Raw genomic sequence first — 24,567 nt, forward strand, 5'->3', positions numbered from 1 at the left:
GGAAAGATTTTGGAACATTTTCAACAACAACAACAAAATAACTAGCTATTAAAGTCAAATAAACATTTGAATCATTAACAGGCTACATAACCAATCGTGTACGTACATGAACAGCACCAGCTGGATGACGGGCCCTGCCCTGAGCAGCTCACTGAAGGAGTTGACACACAGGTCATAGGTCAGCAGACCCAGCTGGACCAGCAGGACCAGGCCTCGGCTGGCACCTGACTTCTCTGGCCCTCGACTGGCACCTACTTCTCTGGCCCTCGGCTGGCACCTACTTCTCTGGCCCTCGACTGGCACCTACTTCTCTGGCCCTCGACTGGCACCGACTTCTCTGGCCCTTGACTGGCACCGACTTCTCTGGCCCTCGACTGGCACCTACTTCTCTGGCCCTCGGCTGGCACCTACTTCTCTGGCCCTCGACTGGCACCTACTTCTCTGGCCCTCGGCTGGCACCTACTTCTCTGGCCCTCGGCTGGCACCTACTTCTCTGGCCCTCGGCTGGCACCTACTTCTCTGGCCCTCGGCTGGCACCTACTTCTCTGGCCCTCGACTGGGATGAACTTCAAAAGGCACCTCTTGCTTTTACTCTTTGGTTCCTCTCCCGTCTTCGCTCCCTTGCCAGCCACAGGTATTTGACCTGTAGTGACACAGCCACTGTAGTGTCAACAACTCCACGACCCTCCGCTTTGATGGCTTTAACCTCCACGACCCTCTGCTTTGATGGCCACCTACCTCTCCACCTTGAACTTGGTCACCTTCTTCACTTTGGTTCCATCCAAACCTGTGAGTTTTTAGATGCGAACCTTCATTTCAGATTAAAACATTTAATCCAACTCCTAGTATCAGTGTTCAGGAACATGGGCTGTGTTATTCCTCAGCGTGTCAGTCCTGCTGGTAGGCGTACTGAACAGATTGAAACGGATCGTCATTTTGGAGGCGAGAAACAAGGTTCTCTGCTACATAAATGGACTTCTGTTAACGGTCACGTTGAGTTTCTCTCAGGATGATTTCTTTAGTCTTCTCCTCTTGCTGGTCCTTCCTGAAACAGAAGTACAGAGTACTAGTTAAATAGCAGTAGTACAACATCAAGATGCTTCAGCCCCCCCAGTCGCTGTCAACTTCATTATCTTCTGGAAAATGAACCTGCCTTTTGTGTAGATGAAGAGGATAGTGTTACAGTAGTATTTCAGAGCTAAATATATATAAAAGTACCATGATCCCCGCTGTCCTCCCATTGCATCTGGTCAAGAGCCAAAGCAGTGTGTAACTTTGTGAGTAGTCAGCTAGCTAAATCTATTACGCAGACAGGCAGACATGGAGAGGTCAGGGTAACGTTAGGGATTACAGGTCCCAAATGCCACCCTATTGCCTATATGTAGGGCACTACTTTTGACCACGGTCCCACAGGGCTCCAAAAGTAGTGACCTATATAGGGAGACATTTGGGACGAATCCTTTTTGTCCCCGATCGGCTGTAGTAGTCAACACCGTCTGTTGTTGTTATTGTTGTTGTAGTAGTTCCTTGGTTACGCCAAGCTGATTTTAGCTGGTTAGCAACAAGTCCTGTTCTTTATGTAACCGATGTGAAATGGCTAGTTAGTTAGCGGTGGTGTAACCGATGTGAAATGGCTAGTTAGTTAGCGGTGGTGTAACCGATGTGAAATGGCTAGTTAGTTAGCGGTGGTGTAACCGATGTGAAATGGCTAGTTAGTTAGCGGTGGTGTAACCGATGTGAAATGGCTAGTTAGTTAGCGGTGGTGTAACCGATGTGAAATGGCTAGTTAGTTAGCGGTGGTGTAACCGATGTGAAATGGCTAGTTAGTTAGCGGTGGTGTAACCGATGTGAAATGGCTAGTTAGCTAGCGGTGGTGTAACCGATGTGAAATGGCTAGTTAGTTAGCGGTGGTGTAACCGATGTGAAATGGCTAGTTAGTTAGAGGTGGTGTAACCGATGTGAAATGGCTAGTTAGCTAGCGGTGGTGTAACCGATGTGAAATGGCTAGTTAGTTAGCGGTGGTGTAACCGATGTGAAATGGCTAGTTAGTTAGCGGTGGTGTAACCGATGTGAAATGGCTAGTTAGTTAGCGGTGGTGTAACCGATGTGAAATGGCTAGTTAGTTAGCGGTGGTGTAACCGATGTGAAATGGCTAGTTAGTTAGCGGTGGTGTAACCGATGTGAAATGGCTAGTTAGTTAGCGGTGGTGCGCGCTAATAGCGTTTCAATCAGGGACGTCACTCGCTCTGAGACTTGAAGTAGGGTTTCCCCTTGCGTTGCAAGGGCCGCGGCTTTTGTGGCATGATGGGTAACGATGCTTCGTGGGTGTCAGTTGTTGTGTGCAGAGGGTCCCTGGTTCGAGCCCAGGTTGGGGCGAAGAGAGGGACGGAACCTACACTGTTACATTTACATCATCTAGGAAATCGAATCAAGCCAAGCGAGAGTCACTTGGGATCCAAACAAACACTTAGCTGGCTAGCTAGGTAGCCAACAAGTTCTTACTCACAAACGGGACACACTTTTAACGCCACTTCGATACAAAGTGATTTTCGTAGCAGGTTATGAGGGCATTTTCTCTAACCTTAACCTCAGTCTTACGCCTCGATCACACAGACAGCGTAATTGTGTTCTGGTACACCAGAAGTACATTAATTTCCAATATTTTATATAATAAATACATGTTTTACCTTTAACTAGGCAAGTCAGTTAAGAAGATATTCTTATGTTATAATGACGGCCTATCCCGGGCCCAAACCCTCGCATAACCCGGACGACGCTGGGCCAATTGTGCGCCGCACTATGGGACTTCCTATCACGGCCGGTTGTGGTACAGCCCGGGATCGAACCAGGGTCTGTAGTGACACCTCTAAGCACTGAGATGCAGTGCCTTAGACCGCTGCACCACTCGGAAGCTGACAATATGTATAGAGGGGCTTGACAGAATTGGTAGCAGAAGGTTTGTTGCACATATATCCAGATGACGCTGTGAACCATTTCGCTCAACAACAAAATCCACTGTAGGTGTTAACGACGCGTCATAACCTGCTGCGTAAAATTCTCCAAACCTGCTACTAAAAAGTCACTTCGGTCTCGAAGTTGCGTGAAAAGTGTTTCACCTAACAAAATAAACTGACTACTGTAGCTAGCTAGCTCATGTGTTACTGCAAGGCAAACGAAGTGTTTAGTTGGAAATTAATGTAATTCTGGTGTAACAAAATGCAATGACGCTTCTATTGCGAACTGTCTCGTCGTTTCCCTGTTTACTACTCAAAATATATTTTACTTATTAAGTCAAAGACGAAATTAACTGCAACACACGAAATATATGAGAATAACTATGATGTACAGAAAGAACTACTGTAAAATGTATTAAACGTCGTATTAAATCGTATTTTTCGTAATTATCGTTCTGTGTTCCGCATGGCAACATGCAGCACTGTTTTGACCACATCATTGTCAACAAATGAATGTTATATTTTGCGCTGTCACTCATGTCCCTGTCGCAGAATGCTTCCTTATGACATCTGGAGATAATATAGTCTACAAGTAGTGATACACTTGTATGAGTCCAGATCCATAGGCTTCGTTATCACTAAGTTCATTAGGCTGTAACAACGATAAGGCAGCGTTCAGAATGAATTCTGGTTGGGTGACGTGATTTGTCTAACCGCATGATGAACATTATTTTGCCAAAGCAGATTGTGAACCCAAATGTGTAACTGATTCTAGCGGAGCGGCGACCCGCCATTCCTGTTTTGAGACCCACATTTCTTTTTTGGGGGGGGGGGACTTGGCTGTTTTGCATGTTATTTTTGCGTTAATACGTGTCACATGTCAGTTTGCAAACAATGTAAAATATACGTACTTCATTAAGTTAATAAAGTTTGCAAACAATGTAAAAAATATATATCATTTAGTTAATAAAGCTGCATACAAACATGGTCTTTTTTGCTTTCTTGAGTAAGGCAGCTCCAGAATGCAGGTGTTTCAGCCTAGCTCAGTGCTTTCTGTGGTGGTGGGGGGGCAAGCCAGCAGAACATACGAGCATCGCTCCTGGGGACACTACGTCACCTCCAAGTCTAAGGGTAGGCTTAGAAAATTCTGGCTACGACCCTTCTCTATCCCCTCTACTACGACCCCCTTCTCTACCCCCTCTACCACGACCCTTCTCTACCCTCTCTGCTACGACCCCCTTCTCTACCCCCTCTACCACGACCCCTTCTCTACCCCCTCTACTACGACCCCCTCTCTACCCCATCTGCTACGACCCCTTCTCTACCCCCTCTACTACGACCCCTTCTCTACCCCCTCTACTACGACCCCCTTCTCTACCCCCTCTACTACGACCCCTTCTCTACCCCCTCTACTATGACCCCTTCTCTACCCCCTCTGCTACGACCCCTTCTCTACCCCCCTCTACCCTGACCCCCTTCTCTACCCCCTCTTCTACAACCCCTTCTCTACCCCCTCTACCATGACCCCTTCTCTACCACGACCCCTTCTCTACCCCCTCTGCTACGACCCCTTCTCTATCCCCTCTACCACGACCCCTTCTCTACTCCCTCTACTACGACCCCTTCTCAACCCCCTCTACTACGACCCCCTTCTCTACCCCCTCTACTATGACCCTTCTCTACCCCCTCTGCTATGACCCCTTCTCTACCCCCTCTACAGATCAGCAGCCAATGGTCAAAGTAACATGAACGTCTCCCCTGTCTCCCCCCTTCCCCCCTCAGGGAGGGTGCATCAGTTTGTCTCCCTCTCTCCTCCCCCCTCAGGGAGGGTGCATCAGTTTGTCTCCCTCTCTCCTCCCCCCTCAGGGAGGGTGCATCAGTTTGTCTCCCTCTCTCCTCCCCCCTCAGGGAGGGTGGATCAGTTTGTCTCCCCTGTCTCCCCCCCTCAGGGAGGGTGGATCAGTTTGTCTCCCCTGTCTCCCCCCCTCCCCCCTCAGGGAGGGTGGATCAGTTTGTCTCCCCCCCTCCCCCCTCAGGGAGGGTGCATCAGTTTGTCTCCCTCTCTCCTCCCCCCTCAGGGAGGGTGGATCAGTCTGAAGAGTTCATTCTGAGCCGTCTGTAGATCATTGCCTTTATCTGGGTAAAGTTGTGTCTGGGACTCACCGTACATGAATGTAGACTTGGGCTAACTTAATAACACTATTAACTTAGTTTAACTGAATTTTACACGTGAACTTGGTTTGTCGAGAAAGTGTGCAAAGATGTCATCAAGGCAAAGGGTAGCTACTTTAAAGAATCTCAAATATAAAATATATTTTGATTTGTTTAACACTTTTTTGGTTACTACATGATTCCATATATGTTATTTAATAGTTTTGATGTCTTCACTATTATTTTACAATGTTAAAAATAATACAAATACAATTAAAACCCTCGAATGAGTCGATGTGTCCAAACTTTTGACTGGTGCTGTATAAACATACAAAGGTTTTGTAAAGGATATTCACATCGTTTTATGCTCACAATCTACTATTCCAGTGTTTTAATTGCTATATTTTACTTCGCCACCATGGCCTTTTTGCCTTTACCTCCCTTATCTCACATGATTTGCTCACATTGTATATAGACTTATTTTTCTACTGTATTATTGACTGTATGTTTGTTTTATTCCATGTGTAACTCAGTTGTTGTATGTGTCGAATTGCTTTGCTTTATCTTGGCCAGGTCGCAATTGTAAATGAGAACTCGTTCTGGTTAAATATATATATATATATATATACCTGGTTAAATAAAGGTGAAATAAAAAAATAAAAAATTTAAAACTTCACTTGCTGTCCGTTAGACTTTTATTTTGAAATTGGTTCAGAGTGAAACCGGATGTTGAACTGTCATTGGCTAGAGGAAGTTGAACTGTGATCACATCCTGTTTTTTTATTTTTTAAACAATGTTCTGAATTATCAGCCAACGGATTTGATCTTGGTAAACCACTGAAATGTCTTCTAAACCCACTTGTCTAATTGTGGCCAGTGCAGCTGCACAAGGTAGGGCGTTAACACGTTATGAACATTTCATTTGATTCTCTTCTGTCGCTATGAGCACCTCAAGGTAGCGCTGCTGAATGTAACCTTATGTCATGTGACGGACACAATGAGGCTTCATATTTTCAATGAACTACATAGCTATTGCGTCCATATTAGTCATGTTTGACGGTATCTTTTCTGTGGCAAAAAAAAGGGAAATATTACTAATTTGTAGCTGTACTGTTATCTAATCCCGGATTGTTTGTTTGTTTGACACAATCATATTGTACAATCATCACCATGAATGGCTCATACTGCTGTTTTAGTGGCTAGCCTGCTGTTTTAAGTTCTCTCTCTCCCCTCTCTCTCTATCCCCCTCTCTCTCTCTATCCCCCTCTCTCTCTCTCTCTCTCTCTCTATCCCCCTCTCTCTCTATCCCCCCCTCTCTCTCTATCCCCCTCTCTCTCTCTATCCCCCCCTCTCTCTCCCCCTCTCTCTCTTTCTCTCTCTCTCGCCCTCTCTCTCTCTATCCCCCCTCTCTCTCTCTATCCCCCCTCTCTCTCTATCCCCCTCTCTCTCTCTCCCCTCTCTCTCTCTCTCTCCCCCCTCTCTCTCTCCCCCTCTCTCTCTCTCTCTATCCTCTCTCTCTCTATCCTCTCTCTGTCTATCCTCTCTCTCTCTCTATCCCCTCTCTCTCTATCCTCTCTCTCTCTCCCCCCTCTCTCTCTCTATCCTCTCTCTCTCTATCCCCCTCTCTCTCTTTCTCTCTCTCTATCCCTCTCTCTCTCTCTATCCCCTCCCTCTCTCTCTATCCTCTCTATCCCTCTCCCTCCTCTCATTATAGGAGTGTCAGCTCGATCGTTCCATCAAGCCTTCTGTCTCTGCAGTTCAGTGTTCAACCTGCAGACGGCTACACCAGGGGTAAGAAACACACACGGAGATACACACACAGAGATAAAAACACACACACACACACGATGTTGTTGTCTTGTCGTTTCCAGGGGAAGCCCATAGATTTTGTCGGGGTGGATGAAACCACAGCCAGATGGGTCCAAGACTTCAGCCAAAAGTCTTTTGCAACCCCAGCCAAGTTGGAGTCCATAGACGGTAAGATTACACACACGAGTATGTAACCTTTCTATATTTCTTTGCCGTATTCATATCCAAAATATGTCAATTGTTACACAGTAATTGAGAGGCCAGTTATTTGACTGTTAAGATAAATGGAAATAATTGGCTGAAGGTCACGTGACGATGTCGTGACTGTCCCCTATATTCCAGGTGCTCGGTACCAAGCTCTGCTGATTCCAGACTGTCCTGGGGCGCTCACTGACCTGGCACACAGTGGCTCTCTGGCTCGTATCCTCGCACACTTCACCTCACAGCAGAGTCAGTACCCTGCGCTCTGTCCCCTAGTCTCTAGTGTAGATCTCTACAGGAACGATCCCCTAACACAGATTAGGTCTCTATTCAATCCGCTAAAGCACAATATTAATTTAAAGGCAATGCTCCTGTATTGGGTGGAGACTGCATTCATGGTAAACACTACGTGTATGTCGGCTCAATCAGAAATGACCTTTTTAAATTTCTACCGCACACAGCGATCCAGATTCAACAGAGGCCTCAGCTAAATCTTTGGACTCAAAAGGTTTAAGAAAGTAATATTGTGAAACATTGTTGCACGGTTTGTGAGATGTTGTTTTACACGACACGACCATGTCTGTACCTACCAGAGGCCGTGTGCGCTATAGGACAAGGGGTGTCTGGTCTGTGCTGCGCCATAGTAGAGGGACAGAAGTGGATCTTCACTGGCTACAGTCTCACTGGGGTTAGTCTCTAAGGGTGAAATAACACCACCTTCCAAATTCATGAAAGCCAATAATATACCTGATTTACATGAAAATATATGGTTACAACTTCCATTCTCCCGGTTGTGTTATTTCCCAGCCGTCTGTGTTTGAGTTGGTGAGGAGGCCAGATTTTGCCAACCTGCCTCTGATCGTGGAGGACTTTGTCAAGGACAGCGGAGGATCGTACACCGGTGAGTGTGGGAGATAACTGCTATTGTTGTTCCAGGAGGTCTACATTGCAGAGGATTTGGGCAAATGATCAATAAGTAGGATAGTAAAATTCTGGTAACTTTCCCCCAAAATCCCAGTTGGAATAGTCCTAGAATCAGGAAGGAGTAAGCAATACATCCAGAATTCTACAACCCAGAATTTCTGGGAAACCTGTTTTTTGGGGAAGTGAGTGGAATTTTGCCACCCTATCAGTAGATCATATTGATTGGCTTCCTGCCGTGTTGGACACTACTTCAGAATGTGCAGAGATCTGATTTGGGCTCATGTCTCTACGCGAGGAAGTAATCTTTAACACGGCAGGAAGCCAAGAACCCAATCAATATGACTGACTTGGATGTTAGTTTTGTGTCTCAAGCAACAACAAAAAATAAAATGTAACCTGACGTATTTCTATCACTGTTGTTTTTCCAGCTAGTCAGGAGGATGCCATGCATGTAGTGATCGACAGACACCTGGTGACCGGACAGAACGTCCAGTCTACATCAGTCGCTGTCAATAACCTCATCATGCTCTGTAATGGAAAGTAACATGTCTTCTGTTCTGCTACGTAGGGGACCAAGCTAAAAAGCCTTGGGCCGGGATTCAATCCGATCGTGCTTTGACGGCTATGCGCCATTTTAAAAAGGTAATCTGCCATCGAATCGACACATGCAGCGTTTATCATGAATGCGTTGGGAATATTGCCTTTAAAGGAGCTACTGCCTTTGAAAAGCAACAAATCCATTTGAAAATGGCCAATTTGGCATCGATATGAGATAGAAACAGATGTTCTACTGTCAAAATTGACTGCAAAGTGTAAATCGGGTTAATTTTGGTCAGAAAGTCAGTCTTGTCTAAAATGGAGTTTGGAACATCTGTGTGTCACAACGGATAAATGAAGGTTGGGTTTTGATTTGACGATGTCCATTTACCCACTAACACGGGGTGAACCGAGATTGTTCTCTATCCAATAGAATAAACAGTGAGACAGACCTGCCCAGCAGCTACGACTTTTACATAAGACAACAAATCGCACATTTCTTTTTTTTTTACTTGAGAAAAACTGCACCAAACACCTTTTTTTAGATGTAAAATTACACAACTAAAACATCTACATTTTATTACAGATTTATTATCTTCGATTCATTCTGGGGGTGTTTTTTTTCCCAGGAAGTGAAATAGGCTTCATGGGGAACAAACAGATTTAATCAAACCTCAGAATCAATCAGGAAACACACAAAACAAAACTGAAACCTGTTTTTCTAATAAGCGACAGAAAAAACCGTGGCTCTTTTTAAAAGGTGCGTAGCGCGCAAAGCGCGATCGGATTTAATCCCGGCCTTATTTTGACATGAACAGGATATGATTTAGCAGACAGGGTTCATCAGAGTATACATACAGTAACGAAACGGAACCTTTCAAATACAGGTGTCACAGGCAAAATCTCAAAGTAGAGCTCCTCTACATTTAGTGCTATCAAGGACAAATATAATGGTTCTGGGTACAAAAGCATTTAGTAAGATATGAGGACATGGTGTACAACTCTTGTCTTATGTACTATACACCAGGGTTGGTACAATTCCATTTCACAAAGTAAACCAAATTACAATTAGATTCCAACTTTACCTTGAAGAGAATTGGAATTTCAGTGCTCTTCCTGAATCGACTGGATTTTAGATGGAATTGAGGTCAACCCTGCAGTCTACTACAGCAGAGGTTTGTAGTACTACTAGTTTAACACACACGTCAAGCCTAGTTCAGCAGCCACCGGGTGAGGTATTAGGAAAAGTATCACTGTATGTATGTACATTTCTATTGTCGATTACATTTTGTTCCTATTAAAAACAAACAATGTACCTCTTTTATTTCATGTCAAAGAAACATTCCTGCAGTGGGCAGCAGACTGATGTCTGATTTAGACCTGACAAACATTATGTCTCAATCAGATTTATAACTACAGTAGGCTTAATCTATGTCCGGGAAACCAGTCCTTAAAATGGAAGAATATTTCATATCAATATATTTCAAAACATGAACACCTTGTGTGTGTGAGACACCCCATAATAACCCTGTTACCAACCCCCCAGTAGAAGAACTGCTTTGATGGATGGTTTTACTCTGCTCTTGCCATGTTGGCAGCGTCAAGTTCCTTAGTTCAGTTTGAGTTTTACTCCACAAACAACTTGGCCTCCGTCTCCAATGATAACTCTTCCTGAGATAAGAGACGTCCTTTTTTTAATGGTAGAATCCTCATGCTTGGTTGGTGCTCAGTGGCTCAGCAAATATTACCATGAACTATACCATTTATTACCATGAACTATACCATTTGCACATATCGTACCGCTTTATCGACAAAAGAAAGGAGCTCGAGTCTCTTACTCCGATTGGCTCATAACAGGTCATAGAAATAGTCCAGCCCCTGGCCCAGTTCCCACATGGAGATTCCTGTACCTAACTCAGTGGCTAGCGAGATGCGCTGGTGGAGAGACTAGAGGAGAGAGAGGCAGAGAAGAAGACACGGCAGTACATTATAAGGATCTGTGTTTCTGGAAAATGTTGTTTGATCATGAATCAAGTTAACTTAAACCTGGTGTGCCATGACTCTTGTTTTCAGTGTATCTGGTTATTTAGATAATCGTCTCCAGTGGGAAAGTATTCAGATCCCTTGACCTTTTCCACAGTTTGTTACGTTACAGCCTCATTCTAAAATGGATGCTTTCTCTCCCCTCAATCTACACACAATACTCCACGACGACATCACAATACCCCACGACGACATCACAATACCCCACGACGACATCACAATACCCCACGACGACATCACAATACCCCACGACGACATCACAATACCCCACGACGACATCACAATACCCCACGACGACATCACAATACCCCACGACGACATCACAATACCCCACGACGACATCACAATAGCCCACGACGACAAAGCAAAAACAGGTTTTTAGAAATGTTTGCAAATGTATTGAAAATAAAAAACAGAAATACCCTATTTACATAAGTATTCAGACCCTTTGCTATGAGACTCGAAATTGAGCTCAGGTGCATCCTGTTTCCATTGATCATCCTTGAGATGTTTCTACAATTTGATTGGAGTCCACCTGTGGTAAATTCAATTGATTGGACATGATTTGGACAGGCACACACCTGTCTATAAAACCAAGCGATGAGGTTGAAGGAATTGTCCGTAGAGCTCCGAGACAGGATTGTGTCGAGGCACAGATCTGGGGAAGGGTACCAAAACATTTCTGCAGCATTGAAGCTCCCCAAGAACACAGTGGCCTCCATCATTCTGAAATGGAAGAAGTTTGGAACCATCAAGACTCTTCCTAGAACTGGCCGCCCGGCCAAACTGAGCAATCGGGGGAGAAGAGCCTTGGTCAGGGAGGTGAACCAAGAACCTGATGGTCCCAGCTCCTTCCTCTGTGGAGATGGGAGAACCTTCCAGAAGGACAACCATCTCCGCAGCACTCCACCAATCAGGCCTTTATGGTAGTGGCCAGGCAGAAGCCACTCCTCAGTAAAAGGCACATGACAGCCCGCTTGGAGTTTGCCAAAAGGCACCAAAAGGACTCTGACCATGAGAAACAAGATGTTCTGGTCTGATGAAACCAAGATTGAACTCTTTGGCCTAAATGCCAAGTATCACGTCTGGAGGAAACCTGGCACTGCTCATCACCCAGCCAATACCATCCCTACGGTGAAGCATGGTGGTGGCAGCATCATGCTGTGGGGATGTTTTTCAGCAGCAGGGACTGAGAGACTAGTCAGGATTGAAGTACAGAGAGATCCTTGATGAAAACATGCTCCAGAGGTCTTAGGACCTCAGACTGGGGTGAAGGTTCACCTTCCAACAGGACAACAACCCTAAGCACACAGCCAATACAACGCAGGAGTGGCTTCGGGACAAGTCTCTGAATGTCCTTGAGTGGCCCAGCCAGACCTCGGACTTGAACCCGATGGAACATCTCTGGAGAGACCTGAAAATAGCTGTTCAGCGACGCTCCCCATCCAACCTGACAGAATTTAAGAGGATCTGCAGAGAAGAATGGGAGAATCTCCCCAAATACAGGTGTGCCAAGTACTGAGTAAACGGTCTGAATACTTATGTAAATTTGATGTTTCAGTTATATAAATAAATTTGAAAAAAAAGTATAAAAACCTGTTTTTGCTTTGTCATTATGGGATATTGTGTGTAGATTGAGGGGGGGGGGAACAATTTAATCCATTTTAGAATAAGGCTGTAACATAAAAAGTGGAGAAAGTGAAGGTGTCTGAATACCTTCTGAATGCGCTGTGTCTGATGTATTCTGTACATCAAAGGGAGGTCAAAAGGTCATACCTTCAGTGTTGGGTAATAGACCACATGCTTGACTCCATTGCTCCTAGAATGTGGAACACAAATCAAGTGAGTTATTGTGGTGTGATGATACTGGCAAAATATCAGACAAGACGAGCCCCATTTCTTCACAAAGACAGTAAATAAAGGAGTCCTGAAAGGAAACTGCATTTCACATAATCTAGGAATGATCGTTCTTTTAATTGACATAATATGAAGTTAAAGAATACCCTAATCTGGTAGACTAACTGTACCCCTAATACCATAATCTGGTAGACTAACTGTACCCCTAATACCATAATCTGGTAGACTAACTGTACCCCTAATACCATAATCTGGTAGACTAACTGTACCCCTAATACCATAATCTGGGAGACTAACTGTACCCCTAATACCCTAATCTGGTAGACTAACTGTCCCCCTAATACCATAATCTGGGAGACTAACTGTACCCCTAATACCATAATCTGGTAGACTAACTGTCCCTCTACCATAATCTGGTAGACTAACTGTCCCCCTAATACCATAATCTGGTAGACTAACTGTACCTCTAATACCATAATCTGGTAGACTAACTGTACCCCTAATACCATAATCTGGGAGACTAACTGTACCCCTAATACCATAATCTGGTAGACTAACTGTCCCCCTAATACCATAATCTGGTAGACTAACTGTACCCCTAATACCATAATCTGGTAGACTAACTGTCCCCCTAATACCATAATCTGGTAGACTAACTGTACCCCTAATACCATAATCTGGGAGACTAACTGTCCCCCTAATACCATAATCTGGGAGACTAACTGTACCCCTAATACCATAATCTGGTAGACTAACTGTCCCTCTACCATAATCTGGGAGACTAACTGTACCCCTAATACCATAATCTGGGAGACTAACTGTACCCCTAATACCATAATCTGGTAGACTAACTGCCCCCCTAATACCATAATCTGGTAGACTAACTGTACCCCTAATACCATAATCTGGGAGACTAACTGTCCCCCTAATACCATAATCTGGTAGACTAACTGTCCCTCTACCATAATCTGGTAGACTAACTGCCCCTCTAATACCATAATCTGGTAGACTAACTGTACCCCTAATACCATAATCTGGTAGACTAACTGTACCCCTAATACCATAATCTGGTAGACTAACTGTCCCTCTACCATAATCTGGTAGACTAACTGTCCCTCTAATACCATAATCTAGGAGACTAACTGTCCCTCTACCATAATCTGGTAGACTAACTGTACCCCTAATACCATAATCTGGGAGACTAACTGTCCCCCTAATACCATAATCTGGGAGACTAACTGTACCCCTAATACCATAATCTGGTAGACTAACTGTACCCCTAATACCATAATCTGGTAGACTAACTGTACCCCTAATACCATAATCTGGTAGACTAACTGCCCCCCTAATACCATAATCTGGTAGACTAACTGCCCCTCTAATACCATAATCTGGTAGACTAACTGTACCCCTAATACCATAATCTGGTAGACTAACTGTACCCCTAATACCATAATCTGGTAGACTAACTGTACCTCTAATACCATAATCTGGTAGACTAACTGTCCCCCTAATACCATAATCTGGTAGACTAACTGTACCCCTAATACCATAATCTGGTAGACTAACTGTCCCCCTAATACCATAATCTGGTAGACTAACTGTCCCCCTAATACCATAATCTGGTAGACTAACTGTCCCCCTAATACCATAATCTGGTAGACTAACTGCCCCCCTAATACCATAATCTGGTAGACTAACTGTCCCCCTAATACCATAATCTGGTAGACTAACTGTACCCCTAATACCATAATCTGGTAGACTAACTGTACCCCTAATACCATAATCTGGTAGACTAACTGTACCTCTAATACCATAATCTGGTAGACTAACTGTACCCCTAATACCATAATCTGGGAGACTAACTGTACCCCTAATACCATAATCTGGTAGACTAACTGTACCCCTAATACCATAATCTGGTAGACTAACTGTACCCCTAATACCATAATCTGGTAGACTAACTGTCCCCCTAATACCATAATCTGGTAGACTAACTGTACCCCTAATACCATAATCTGGTAGACTAACTGTACCTCTACCATAATCTGGGAGACTAACTGTACCTCTTGTAGCTGAAGTAGTGCTCCTCAGCTTGTTCATCCCATAGTAGTCTAGGCTTCAGCTCCTTCAACAGCTCTATGAACCTTTACAGCAAACAAAGAAGAGAGTGTTGAAGGGGACCTGGAAGTGACAGAGAATCTCCTGTATAGATTACTACTAGTATTATTAGGAGTATTCTACCTGCCCCCCAGCAGTGGCTCAGCTCCGTAGGTGGAGAAGTCCAGTCCATACAGGTTGAGTCCCAGCAGTATCTTATGTCTCCATTGGTTGTTTGGGGACAACTCTAGAACACATTCTCTCAGCCAGGGTAGAGGGGAACTGGGGCCCGCTCTAGGAGGGAGGAGAGAAACCTGCCTTATTGATATACTAAGAACACAGACATGGCCTATAACATCTGTCAAAATGTTCAGCGATGGTCATTTTACCAATATAATTTATTTTTTTATTAAAGGATATGATTGTTTCAGTGAGAAGGGAAATCTTACCGTCCAGAGGAGAAGTCGTAGGTCATTAGACTGAATCCGTCCACTACAGGAGCTAACTGCTCAAACTGCTCCCTCCCAAACATCCCTGGCTGTCCTGAACTGATCACAAGGATTAAACAAGGAGAAAATACATGTTATAGCTACCTGCTCCCAGATATAAAGTAAGAAAGATCATGGGGAATGTAAGATGAATTAAAACTCACACCTGTTCATGATCTGTTAAACTGCCAGTATCAAATGTTGTCTTCCTACAAGCCCCTCTCACTGGTGTGATTCTGGAGCAGCTGGCTTCCTACAAGCCCCTCTCACTGGTGTGATTCTGGAGCAGCTGGCTTCCTACAAGCCCCTCTCACTGGTGTGATTCTGGGAGCACCTGATATTGTCTTCCTACAAACCCCTCTCACTGGTGTGATTCTGGAGCAGCTGATATTGTCTTCCTACAAGCCCCTCTCACTGGTGTGATTCTAGAGCTGATATTGTCTGTATGGTGCCAATAGCCAGGGTCACTAGGCCTTGTTTAGAGTTCCTACAGGATTTAGTGACACTGTTCCTGGTAGTGGTTCTAAAGTCCTTCTCTAGGCCTGTTCCAGGTTTCTATGCTCCCTGCTGCAACATAGTGCTTTTACATTGACTTCCTCAACGACTGCTCTCCTTTTTTACCTTAACAGACCCAGAGATTAAAAAATATATATCTAATCTTTGAGAACTAACAATTACCCAAATAAAAGCTAGACAGGAGAATTGAAAATGACTAAAACAATGAATGTAACAGTATTGATTGTATTATGTTTGAGCAAAAAGAACACAGCTTTAGTCAAGACAGAAAAGCAGACAATGTGCTTTAAATTTGTGCCATAGAGACATCTGTAGAATTGCAGAAAATTTGATTAAAATTACACAGCCCTGGTCTCTAAAATATTCTCAAATTCAAAACAGGCTTTTATGCGTTTTAAGGATCTGATAAAATAGTAAAATCAATCATGTTGTGATATTTCTATTACATCTGTATCACCTACCTTGGTGTGACGGCTGGTGGAATGACCAGTACACAGTCCAGCTTCTTTACCTTAAGAGCCTCACAGATGTGGGTAATCATGTGGACCAGCTCCCTGAATGGAATAGTGTTTTACAGCCAATTACAAACCAAGGTAACTCTTCAGAGGGGTCGTTACCGTGACTACGACAGGTCACGGTGTCGTGAGGTGCTGTGTTACTCACACTCTCTGGTTCCCTCCCAGCTGACTCCACAGCTCCAGCGTATAGCCATCAAAGCCTTCTGTCTGCAAAGGAAGAACACAATTGAGGCGTTTTACATTTGACATGTTCAGTCATTCAGTATACACTCCTATGATATAAACAGTGGAAGTCAACATCTGTAACAAACATTTACTATATATGAGAATATTTACCGTAAAAAAACATAACATTCAACTTTTTTTGTCAGTTGATAAATTGTTTTCAGTCTCACTTACCAACTGATATGTGATATAAATGTACTATAATGCATTGGTATTATATTGTGAATTCAACTCCTTATGTGCAGGTCCCATGGTCTATTACCCCAGAGACCAGGGTTTGAGCTGTTTCTAATGTCTGAAAGTATAAATGCCCCTCCTTACCTTAGCTACGTCTACCATCTCAGTCCCCAGCTCTTCGATCTCATCCTCACTGCCCAGGACACTCGTATAGTCCTGGTACGACCAGCCGTCAAACAACAGGCGAGGAACTGAGTGAGAAGAGAAGCATCAGATGATGTGTTTGGTTATCATGTGACAGAGAAAGATTCTATCCTGTATTTTAAGCCTTATCCAGAAATTAGAATTACACTAAAAATGAAAGCATTTGTCTGAGGATGGTGCTGGAACGTCTGATATAAAAACAAAACGGGGCACTTTGATGAAAAATATTTAAATAAAAAGGTTCAAATCCAGGCATGTGACATGACTACCAAGCACAGGGGCCCTTTTTAGGACAAGAGACCAGGAGACTCCGACCGATCCGGAGGGGAGAGACTCCGACCGATCCGGAGGGGAGAGACTCCGACCGATCCGGAGGGGGAGAGACTCCGACCGATCCGGAGGGGGAGAGACTCCGACCGATCCGGAGGGGAGAGACTCCGACCGATCCGGAGGGGGGAGACTCCGACCGATCCGGAGGGGGGGAGACTCCGACCGATCCGGAGGGGGGGAGACTCCGACCGATCCGGAGGGGGGGAGACTCCGACCCATCCGGAGGGGGGGAGACTCCGACCGATCCGGAGGGGGGGAGACTCCGACCGATCCGGAGGGCGGGAGACTCCGACCGATCCAGGAGTGGGAGAGACTCCGACCGATCCGGGGGGGGGAGACTCCGACCGATCCGGGGGGGGGAGAGACTCCGATCATTGGAACTGAATGTGACTGAATGATACCATAGTGAGGTCATCTGGAAATATATTTTTTATTTAAAAACGGAAGCTGAGTTTAACACACTTACGCATTTTGATTTTTTTGTTTGCCTTCCGCACAGCTTTTACCCAACCTAGAAAACAAGGAGAGTCTTTGAAAGACACATATAGTCCCTTAGCACACACGTCTGACTATCACAACTCCGACAAGGCCCTTAGTACACATTTCTTAGGCATCACAACTCTGGCTGGCATTAATCTGGTTAGTCTATGACAGATTACCTGGGTCGTGATCGTGTAGACCAGTGATATGGAAGCTCTCTGGTCCTCTCCGTCTCAGCTGAAGCCACACCGGAGACACAGAGGTCAGCTTGGAACCAAACACCTTGGCAACATCGTAACCATGCGAGTTCCACTGGAGGGTGGAAAGAGAAAGAAAGCAGAAGAAAGTGAGAGGTTATATGAAGAATTGATTCAAAATGTATTCAAGGAGCCTATTGATGAGATATAGCTCGTACACAGTAGTAAAATGATAGTTACACTATTAAATACACAGACATTGAATAGTAATAGTAGGGTGATCAGAACCAACCAGATAAACACATAGGTACCAGTCTGTATTGAGTTATCATGCCACTCCTTGCCATGCTAAACATGGGAGTACAAGGAGTGGAATATGAGTGAATCAGGTTCTGGATTCCAGGCTAAACTGCAGGCAAAAATAGGCAACGTTTTTCTGTAAAGGATAACGTGTCACTGTTGTTCAAAGGTGACTGCAACGTTCAGTCTGGTTTAACCAGACTCTAAACCAACACACCGACCCGCTTTTAGAGACTTACACAGCGCCTGACTTAGACTAAAATAGGTGCCAGTACTGTTTATATTTAGTTACAGGAAACTCTGCAATACTTATAAGATAATCATTTTTTTTATAAGAGGTGAAGGAACTCAGCTCCAGTGAGCTCCAGCCGAAAATCAAGCACTGCACTTACAGGAGTTATGTAGCCCAGTACAGGCCCTTGGAACCTGTGTTTAGTCATAGTCTGTTGGCAGTATCTCCTCTCCTCTTTTACGATGTCCTTCCACTGAGGGTCAGTAACAACCAGACCTCGCTCCAGCACCGACCGCTCTGCCTGGGACGTCTGATATAATAATAATAATAAACAAACACAAGATAAAACTATTTGCATGTGTAGTTGTAAAACCAAACAAACTGTAGTCTCCAAAGTTGGGGTCAATTTGCATTTGAAGGCTGTCAATTCAGGAAGTAAATTGAAATTCTAATTCAATAATTGAAAAAAGGGCATCTATTTCTAAAGATGGTCAGTTTCTTGGATTTTAATTTCAAATCACTTCCTGAATTGACTGGATTCAATTACAATTGACCCCAAACCTGGTAGTCTAGTTGGCAGAATTGTGGATCTATGAGGAAGATACAGCAACTGTGGGAACTGGGATGAAACTAACTCAATAAACACTTGACAATATATATCATTCATTCATTGTGGTCTATGTCCATTCTACAATACTGGTAATTTACTGAAATCAGAACTGGGTAGATGGGGAATACAAAGTCCACACTCATGGGCTGATCCCCAGTGAGAACACTGAACTCCAGCGTCCATATGCATGGTTCATTGAACCCGTTACATACACTGGTTCCAGGATGCAAAATACTGATCCTCATCATAAATCACCACTATCCTCCTCTTCCTCACCTCTGGCTCCTGTGTTTTGGAGTCCTTCTTCTTGGCATCAGTCCTGGACAGTGTAGCACTGACATAGCTGACCAACAGGATAACCAGTGTGGTGTGTAAAACAATGATTAACGTTGTTTCTACTCTCATCTCTCGTCTGAGTCAAGCAACACAGAGACAGGAATGGGACCAATTGCTGCTACAGGAAACTGTGTTGGTTGCACCAACACGAAGTGAAAAACTGATTTCTAGCTAACCACTCAGATAATTACAAGTTCTAGCTGGTGTAATACAGGAAACTGTATCGGAAGCTTTTGCGACTTCCGGCAAAGAACCGCTCCTGTCTGGCTAGAATTACGATGTTATAGCTGTCAAATCAGCTGAACACTCAATGATGCATGGTGCCCACAGCCAATTCAACGTTTTGATATGAATTATAACCGGTGAAAAATCACGAATATACTAGAAATCTCACTCAACTCTACCCCTGTAGTCGCAGGTCTGTGGCTGTGTATACCATAGAGAATGATAGAGGCCTCTAGTAGCCAAACGGCTATATTCTATCATGTTTATACTATCATGTATTAGTAAGGGCAGCGCCATTGAGTGCTTCCACCATTTTAATGTGGTCAACTGGGTGGAACTTCCAACTTCATTGGCTGAACCCTCCTTGGTGACCGTGTTGGAGTCATGTCCAACAGGGTCATCAGAAGGAATAAGCCAATCAAGAAGAAGAAAATAGACTAATTCAAAATGGAGGTTGCCTCAATAGAGCTCTCCAGTTTGTAGTCCTAAAACCCATATAAGGAGTTACCTCTGGTTCGTTCAGCCATTCCTATGGGGAAAATTACTTGGGAAATATAGGGTTTTGGGATAAACACAGAAAACAAGATTAACACAGGTTTAGAAAATCTTTTAAATGTTGTTCTATGAGATAATATCAGTCAGTTAACATGACCTTCATGAATTATGAAGGCTTTATGTGTTTTTTTAATTTTTTTTATTACATAAATGCTTCAATATTCACAAACAGGGACATTAGCTGATGGAGATGATCTCATAGACCAAAATGTTTAAGATCTCCTCAGCCTGTGTTTACCAAAGACCTTATTTTTGGCAGTTGTCCAAAACCCCTACAAAAACTCTATTCATTTTCCCGTAGACGTTGTCCAATGAACCATGGCGGAGTTAGCGTCATTGCTATTGTTCTTTATTGCGCCGCCTGTGCGCAGACGCCATTATAGAAACGATATAGGGATGCTTTCTCAATTACAATTAAGGGGCTTTGTTGGCATGGGAAATATGTGTTAACATTGCCAAAGCAAGTGAGGTAGATAATAAACAAAAGTGAAATAAACAATTAAAATGAACAGTAAACATTACACATACAGAAGTTTCAACATAATAAAGACATTACAAATGTCATATTATGTCTGTATACAGTGTTGTAACAATGTACAAATGGTTAATGTACAAAAGGGAAAATAAATAAACATAAATATGGGTTGTATTTACAATGATGTTTGTTCTTCACTGGTTGACCTTTTCTTGTGGCAACAGGTCACACATCTTCCTGCTTTGATGGCACACTGTGGTATTTCACCCAGTAGATATGGGAGTTTATCAAAATCAGGTTTGTTTTCAAATTCTTTTTGGATCTGTGTAATCTGAGGGAAATATGTGTCTCTAATATGGTCATACATTGCTTTCTCTATCCTTCTCTATGGTGTGTACGAGCTGTTTGACAGCTGGCAGATGAAGAAAAAAAAAGAAAAAAGAATAAGAGACACTTCCTGGTCCTCCATGTGGTTTTCAAAATAAGAGTTTTGTATTTAGAACTTTTGCTCATGGAATTCGCACAATGAAATAAGCAAATATTACAGCATAAAACATTTATAGGAAAAATCAAAGGACAGAGAATAATATATATATTTTTAAGTACTAAATAAAATAAACTGTCAGTAGATTGATTCAGAAACGTTCAACCTAACCCATACTCCAGCTCAGCAGGTGGCGCTATAACTTAGAAATGTTTACTACTAAACTACGCATTAATCCACCGAACAGGAAAATAATGAATTTGTTCAACTCAAACTGATTCAACAAGCAGGTAATTTTTTTGGGGGGGGTTTACCTACACTAGTTACCTAACACTGTTAATCTGTCGTTATTTGTGTTATTTTCTTAAATGAAATGCCAGTAGTAGCTATATCTCTATGGTTAGGCTAGCTAGTTAGCCTACCTACCTAGCTGGCTCTTTTAACGTGCACTGTCCTTGTAAAAATTCATCAACGTTTCACTAAAAATGCCTGCTAGTTTTCAACCGCAGTCCCTTGGCTGGTTATTAAAAACAATTCCAATAACAACCCAGAGCAAAACATAATAATACATCAAATCAACAAAAAGTCTTTACACACCTCACAAGCTACAGACATGAAAAGTGTCAATACACAGCTAGTAATTATGTGATTGTCCTTTAGCCATGTCTTAATGTATTTCTTTTGTGAAGGTACTATATAGTTGGTGCACTGTATATACAAAAGCATGTGGACACCCCTTCAAATTAGTGGATTTGGCTATTTCAGCCACACCCGTTGTTGACAGGTGTATAAAGTAGAGCACACAGCCATGCAATCTCAATAGACAAACATCGGCAGCGGAATGGCCCGTACTGAAGAGCTCAGTGACTTTAAACGTGGCACCGTCATAGGATGCCAGCTTGTCAACAAGTCAGTTAAACAAATGTTGGCCCTGCTAGAGCTGCTCCCCGGTCAACTGTAAGTGCTGTTATTGTGAAGTGGAAACGTCTAGGAGCAACAACGGCTCAGCCGTGAAGTGGTAGGGCTCACAGAACGGGACCATGAGTGCTGAAGCACGTAAGCATTTTCTGTCCTTGGTTACAACTCTCACTACCGAGTTCCAAACTGCCTTTGGAAGGAACTTAAGCACAATAACTGTTTGTCTGTAGCTTCACGAAATGGGTTTCCATGGCCGAGCAGCAGCACACAAGCCTAAGATCACCATGCGCCAAGCGTCTGCTGGAGTGGTGTAAAGCTCACCGCCGTTGGACTCTGGAGCAGTGGAAAACGCGTTCTCTGGAGTGATGAATCGCGCTTCACCATCTGGCAGTATGACGGAAGAATCTGGGTTTGGCGGATGTCAGGAGAACGCTACCTGCCCCAATGCATAGTACCAGCTGTAAAGTTTATAATGGTCCTGGGCAGTTTTTTTGTTGTTGGTTCGGGCCCCTTAGTTCCAGTGACGAGAAATCTTACTACAGCATACAGTGGCATTCTAGATGAGTCTGTGTTTCTATCTTTGTGGCAACAGTTTGAGGAAGGCACTTTCATGTTTCAGCATGACAATGCCCCCGTGCATAAAGAGAGGTCCATAGAGAAATAGTTTGTCGAGATCGGTGTGGAAGAACTTGACTGGCTTGCACAGAGCCCTGACCTCAACCCCATCGAACATTTTTAGGCTGAATTGGAATGCCGACTACGAGTCAGGCTTAATCGCCCAACATCAGTGCTCAACCTCATCAATGCTCTTGTGGCTGAATGGAAATGGGGAAGGATACAAGATTTCCCAACTCAGGAGCTCATACTGTGTGAGGTTGTTACAGTGATGATGTCTATCCAGCACTCTGAGAGCCTGTTGGAGACACACTGAATGGGTTTTAATGTTGTAAATCAAGCTGTTCATTCATTGCATGGCTTGTTTTGTTGCAACCTTCTGCTCCTAATGTACGACAACTTCAAATAGAATCTAAATGTAAGCGTTAGCTACCTACCAATTACAGTTTGGCAGGACATTATTTACCCAATCAGCTCTCAGTAGATCAGTCAACCCCTTTTTATTTTGTGCTTGTGTCATTTCAGTGAGAAAATGGAGGTGGAATGCTTTGTGTCCAAGACCCTAGAGCTCCTTCAGGAGGAGAGAGAAGCAGAGATCGAGGAGACAAAGTATGTATTTCACCTCTTATATTATGCTACAATCATATCATGTTTGTCACGTGCTGAATACAACAGGTGTAGTAGACCTCACAGTGAAAATGCTGAATACAACAGGTGTAGTAGACCTCACAGTGAAATGCTGAATACAACAGGTGTAGTAGACCTCACAGTGAAATGCTGAATACAACAGGTGTAGGACCTTACAGTGAAATGCTGAATACAACAGGTGTAGTAGACCTCACAGTGAAATGCTGAATACAACAGGTGTAGTAGACCTTACAGAGAAATGCTGAATACAACAGGTGTAGTAGACCTCACAGTGAAATGCTGAATACAACAGGTGTAGTAGACCTTACAGAGAAATGCTGAATACAACAGGTGTAGTAGACCTCACAGTGAAATGCTGAATACAACAGGTGTAGTAAACCTTACAGTGAAATGCTGAATGCAAATAGTCCGGGTAGCCATTTGGTTAGCTGTTCAGGAGTGTTATATGTTATTGGGGGTAGAAGTTATTAAGAAGCCTTTTGGTCCTAGACTTGGCTCTCTGGTACCACTTGCAGTGCGGTACTGGGCCGTACACACTACCCTCTGTAGTTCCTTGCAGGCAGAGTCCGAGCAGTTGCCATACCAGGCGGTGATGCAACCATTCAGGATGCTCTCGATGGTGCAGCTGTAGAACTTTTTGAGGATATGAGGAACCATGCCAAATCTTTTCAGTCTATAGGCGTTGTCGTGCCCTCTTCACGACTGTCTTGGTGTGTTTGGACCATGGCAGTTCGTTGGTGATGTGGACACCAAGGAACTTGAAGCTCTCAACCTGCTCCACTACAGACCCGTCGATGAGAATGGGGGCGTGATCAGCCCTCCTTCTCCTGTAGTCCACGATCATCTCCTTTGTCTTGATCATGTTGAGGGAGAGGTTGTTGTCCTGGAACCAACGGCCAGGTCTCTGACCTCCTCCCTATAGGCTCTTATCATTGTCGGTGATCAGGCCTACAACTGTTGTGTCGTCAGCAAACTTAATGATGGTGTTGGAGTTGTGCTTGTCGTGGGTGAACAGGGAATACAGGAGGGGACTGAGCACGCACCACTTAGGGGCTCCCGTGTTGAGCATCAGCATGACAGATAGATGTTGTTGCCTACCGTTACCACCTGGAGGCGGCCCATCAGGAAGTCCAGGATCCAGTTGCAGAGGGAGGTGTTTAGTCCCAGGGTCCTTAACTTATTGATTAGCTTAGTGGGCACTATGGTGTTGAACGCTGAGCTGTAGTCAATGAACAGCATTCATCGCGTAGGTGTTCCCTTTGTCCAGGTGGGAAAGGGCAGTGTGGAGTGCAATGGCGATTACATTATCTGTGGATCTTTTGGGGCGGAATGCAAATTGGAGTGGGTCTAGGGTTTCTGGGATAATGTGGTGTTGGTGTGAGCCATGACCAGCCTTTCAAAGCACTTCATGGCTACAGACGTGAGTGCTATGGGTCGGTAATAATTTAGACAGGTTAC

General features: G+C 43.9%; 4 protein-coding genes across 4 annotated transcripts in view; 2 read left to right on the plus strand and 2 right to left on the minus strand.

Moving 5' to 3' along the window:
* tmem138 (transmembrane protein 138) overlaps positions 1–935 on the minus strand; it is a 2,633-nt gene extending 1,698 nt beyond the window's left edge. Inside the window, 3 exon segments of the mRNA XM_045688775.1 lie at positions 107–277; positions 739–787; positions 911–935. Coding sequence (XP_045544731.1) covers positions 107–277; positions 739–787; positions 911–935 — 245 coding nt within the window.
* A 4,887-nt stretch (positions 936–5,822) lies between these two features.
* On the plus strand, positions 5,823–9,900 carry gatd1 (glutamine amidotransferase class 1 domain containing 1). The gene is made up of 7 exons (XM_014126096.2): positions 5,823–5,996; positions 6,820–6,896; positions 6,977–7,082; positions 7,257–7,364; positions 7,709–7,803; positions 7,923–8,016; positions 8,468–9,900. The coding sequence occupies exons 1-7, from the start codon at positions 5,948–5,950 to the stop codon at positions 8,581–8,583; spliced, it is 645 nt and encodes a 214-aa protein (XP_013981571.1). The 5' UTR covers positions 5,823–5,947; the 3' UTR covers positions 8,584–9,900.
* Positions 9,224–19,280, minus strand: chid1 (chitinase domain containing 1). Its single transcript, NM_001139805.1, is given in 12 exon segments — positions 9,224–10,523; positions 12,396–12,438; positions 14,543–14,623; positions 14,721–14,870; positions 15,026–15,124; positions 16,042–16,134; positions 16,244–16,305; positions 16,645–16,751; positions 17,501–17,545; positions 17,694–17,826; positions 18,404–18,553; positions 19,130–19,280. Coding segments are annotated over 12 exon segments (1,191 nt in total). The 5' UTR covers positions 19,259–19,280; the 3' UTR covers positions 9,224–10,424.
* A 1,832-nt stretch (positions 19,281–21,112) lies between these two features.
* Positions 21,113–24,567, plus strand: part of ighmbp2 (immunoglobulin mu DNA binding protein 2) — a 31,517-nt gene continuing 28,062 nt past the window's right edge. The window contains exons 1-2 of the mRNA XM_014126092.2: positions 21,113–21,218; positions 22,987–23,070. Of these exons, the coding sequence (XP_013981567.2) occupies positions 22,994–23,070 (77 nt within the window). The 5' untranslated portion in view covers positions 21,113–21,218; positions 22,987–22,993. The remainder of the gene's footprint in view (positions 21,219–22,986; positions 23,071–24,567) is intronic.

This window comes from Salmo salar, chromosome ssa10 (genome assembly GCF_905237065.1).
Source record: "Salmo salar chromosome ssa10, Ssal_v3.1, whole genome shotgun sequence".
In the NCBI taxonomy this organism is placed as follows: Eukaryota; Metazoa; Chordata; class Actinopteri; order Salmoniformes; family Salmonidae; genus Salmo; species Salmo salar.

Coding starts and splice junctions, on each gene's coding strand:
- gatd1 (XM_014126096.2), top strand. CDS start 5,948: ATGTCTTCTAAACCCACTTGTCTAATTGTGGCCAGTGCAGCTGCACAA. Junction 5,997..6,819: donor GGCCAGTGCAGCTGCACAAG/GTAGGGCGTTAA, acceptor CTCTCATTATAG/GAGTGTCAGCTCGATCGTTC. Junction 8,017..8,467: donor CAGCGGAGGATCGTACACCG/GTGAGTGTGGGA, acceptor TTGTTTTTCCAG/CTAGTCAGGAGGATGCCATG.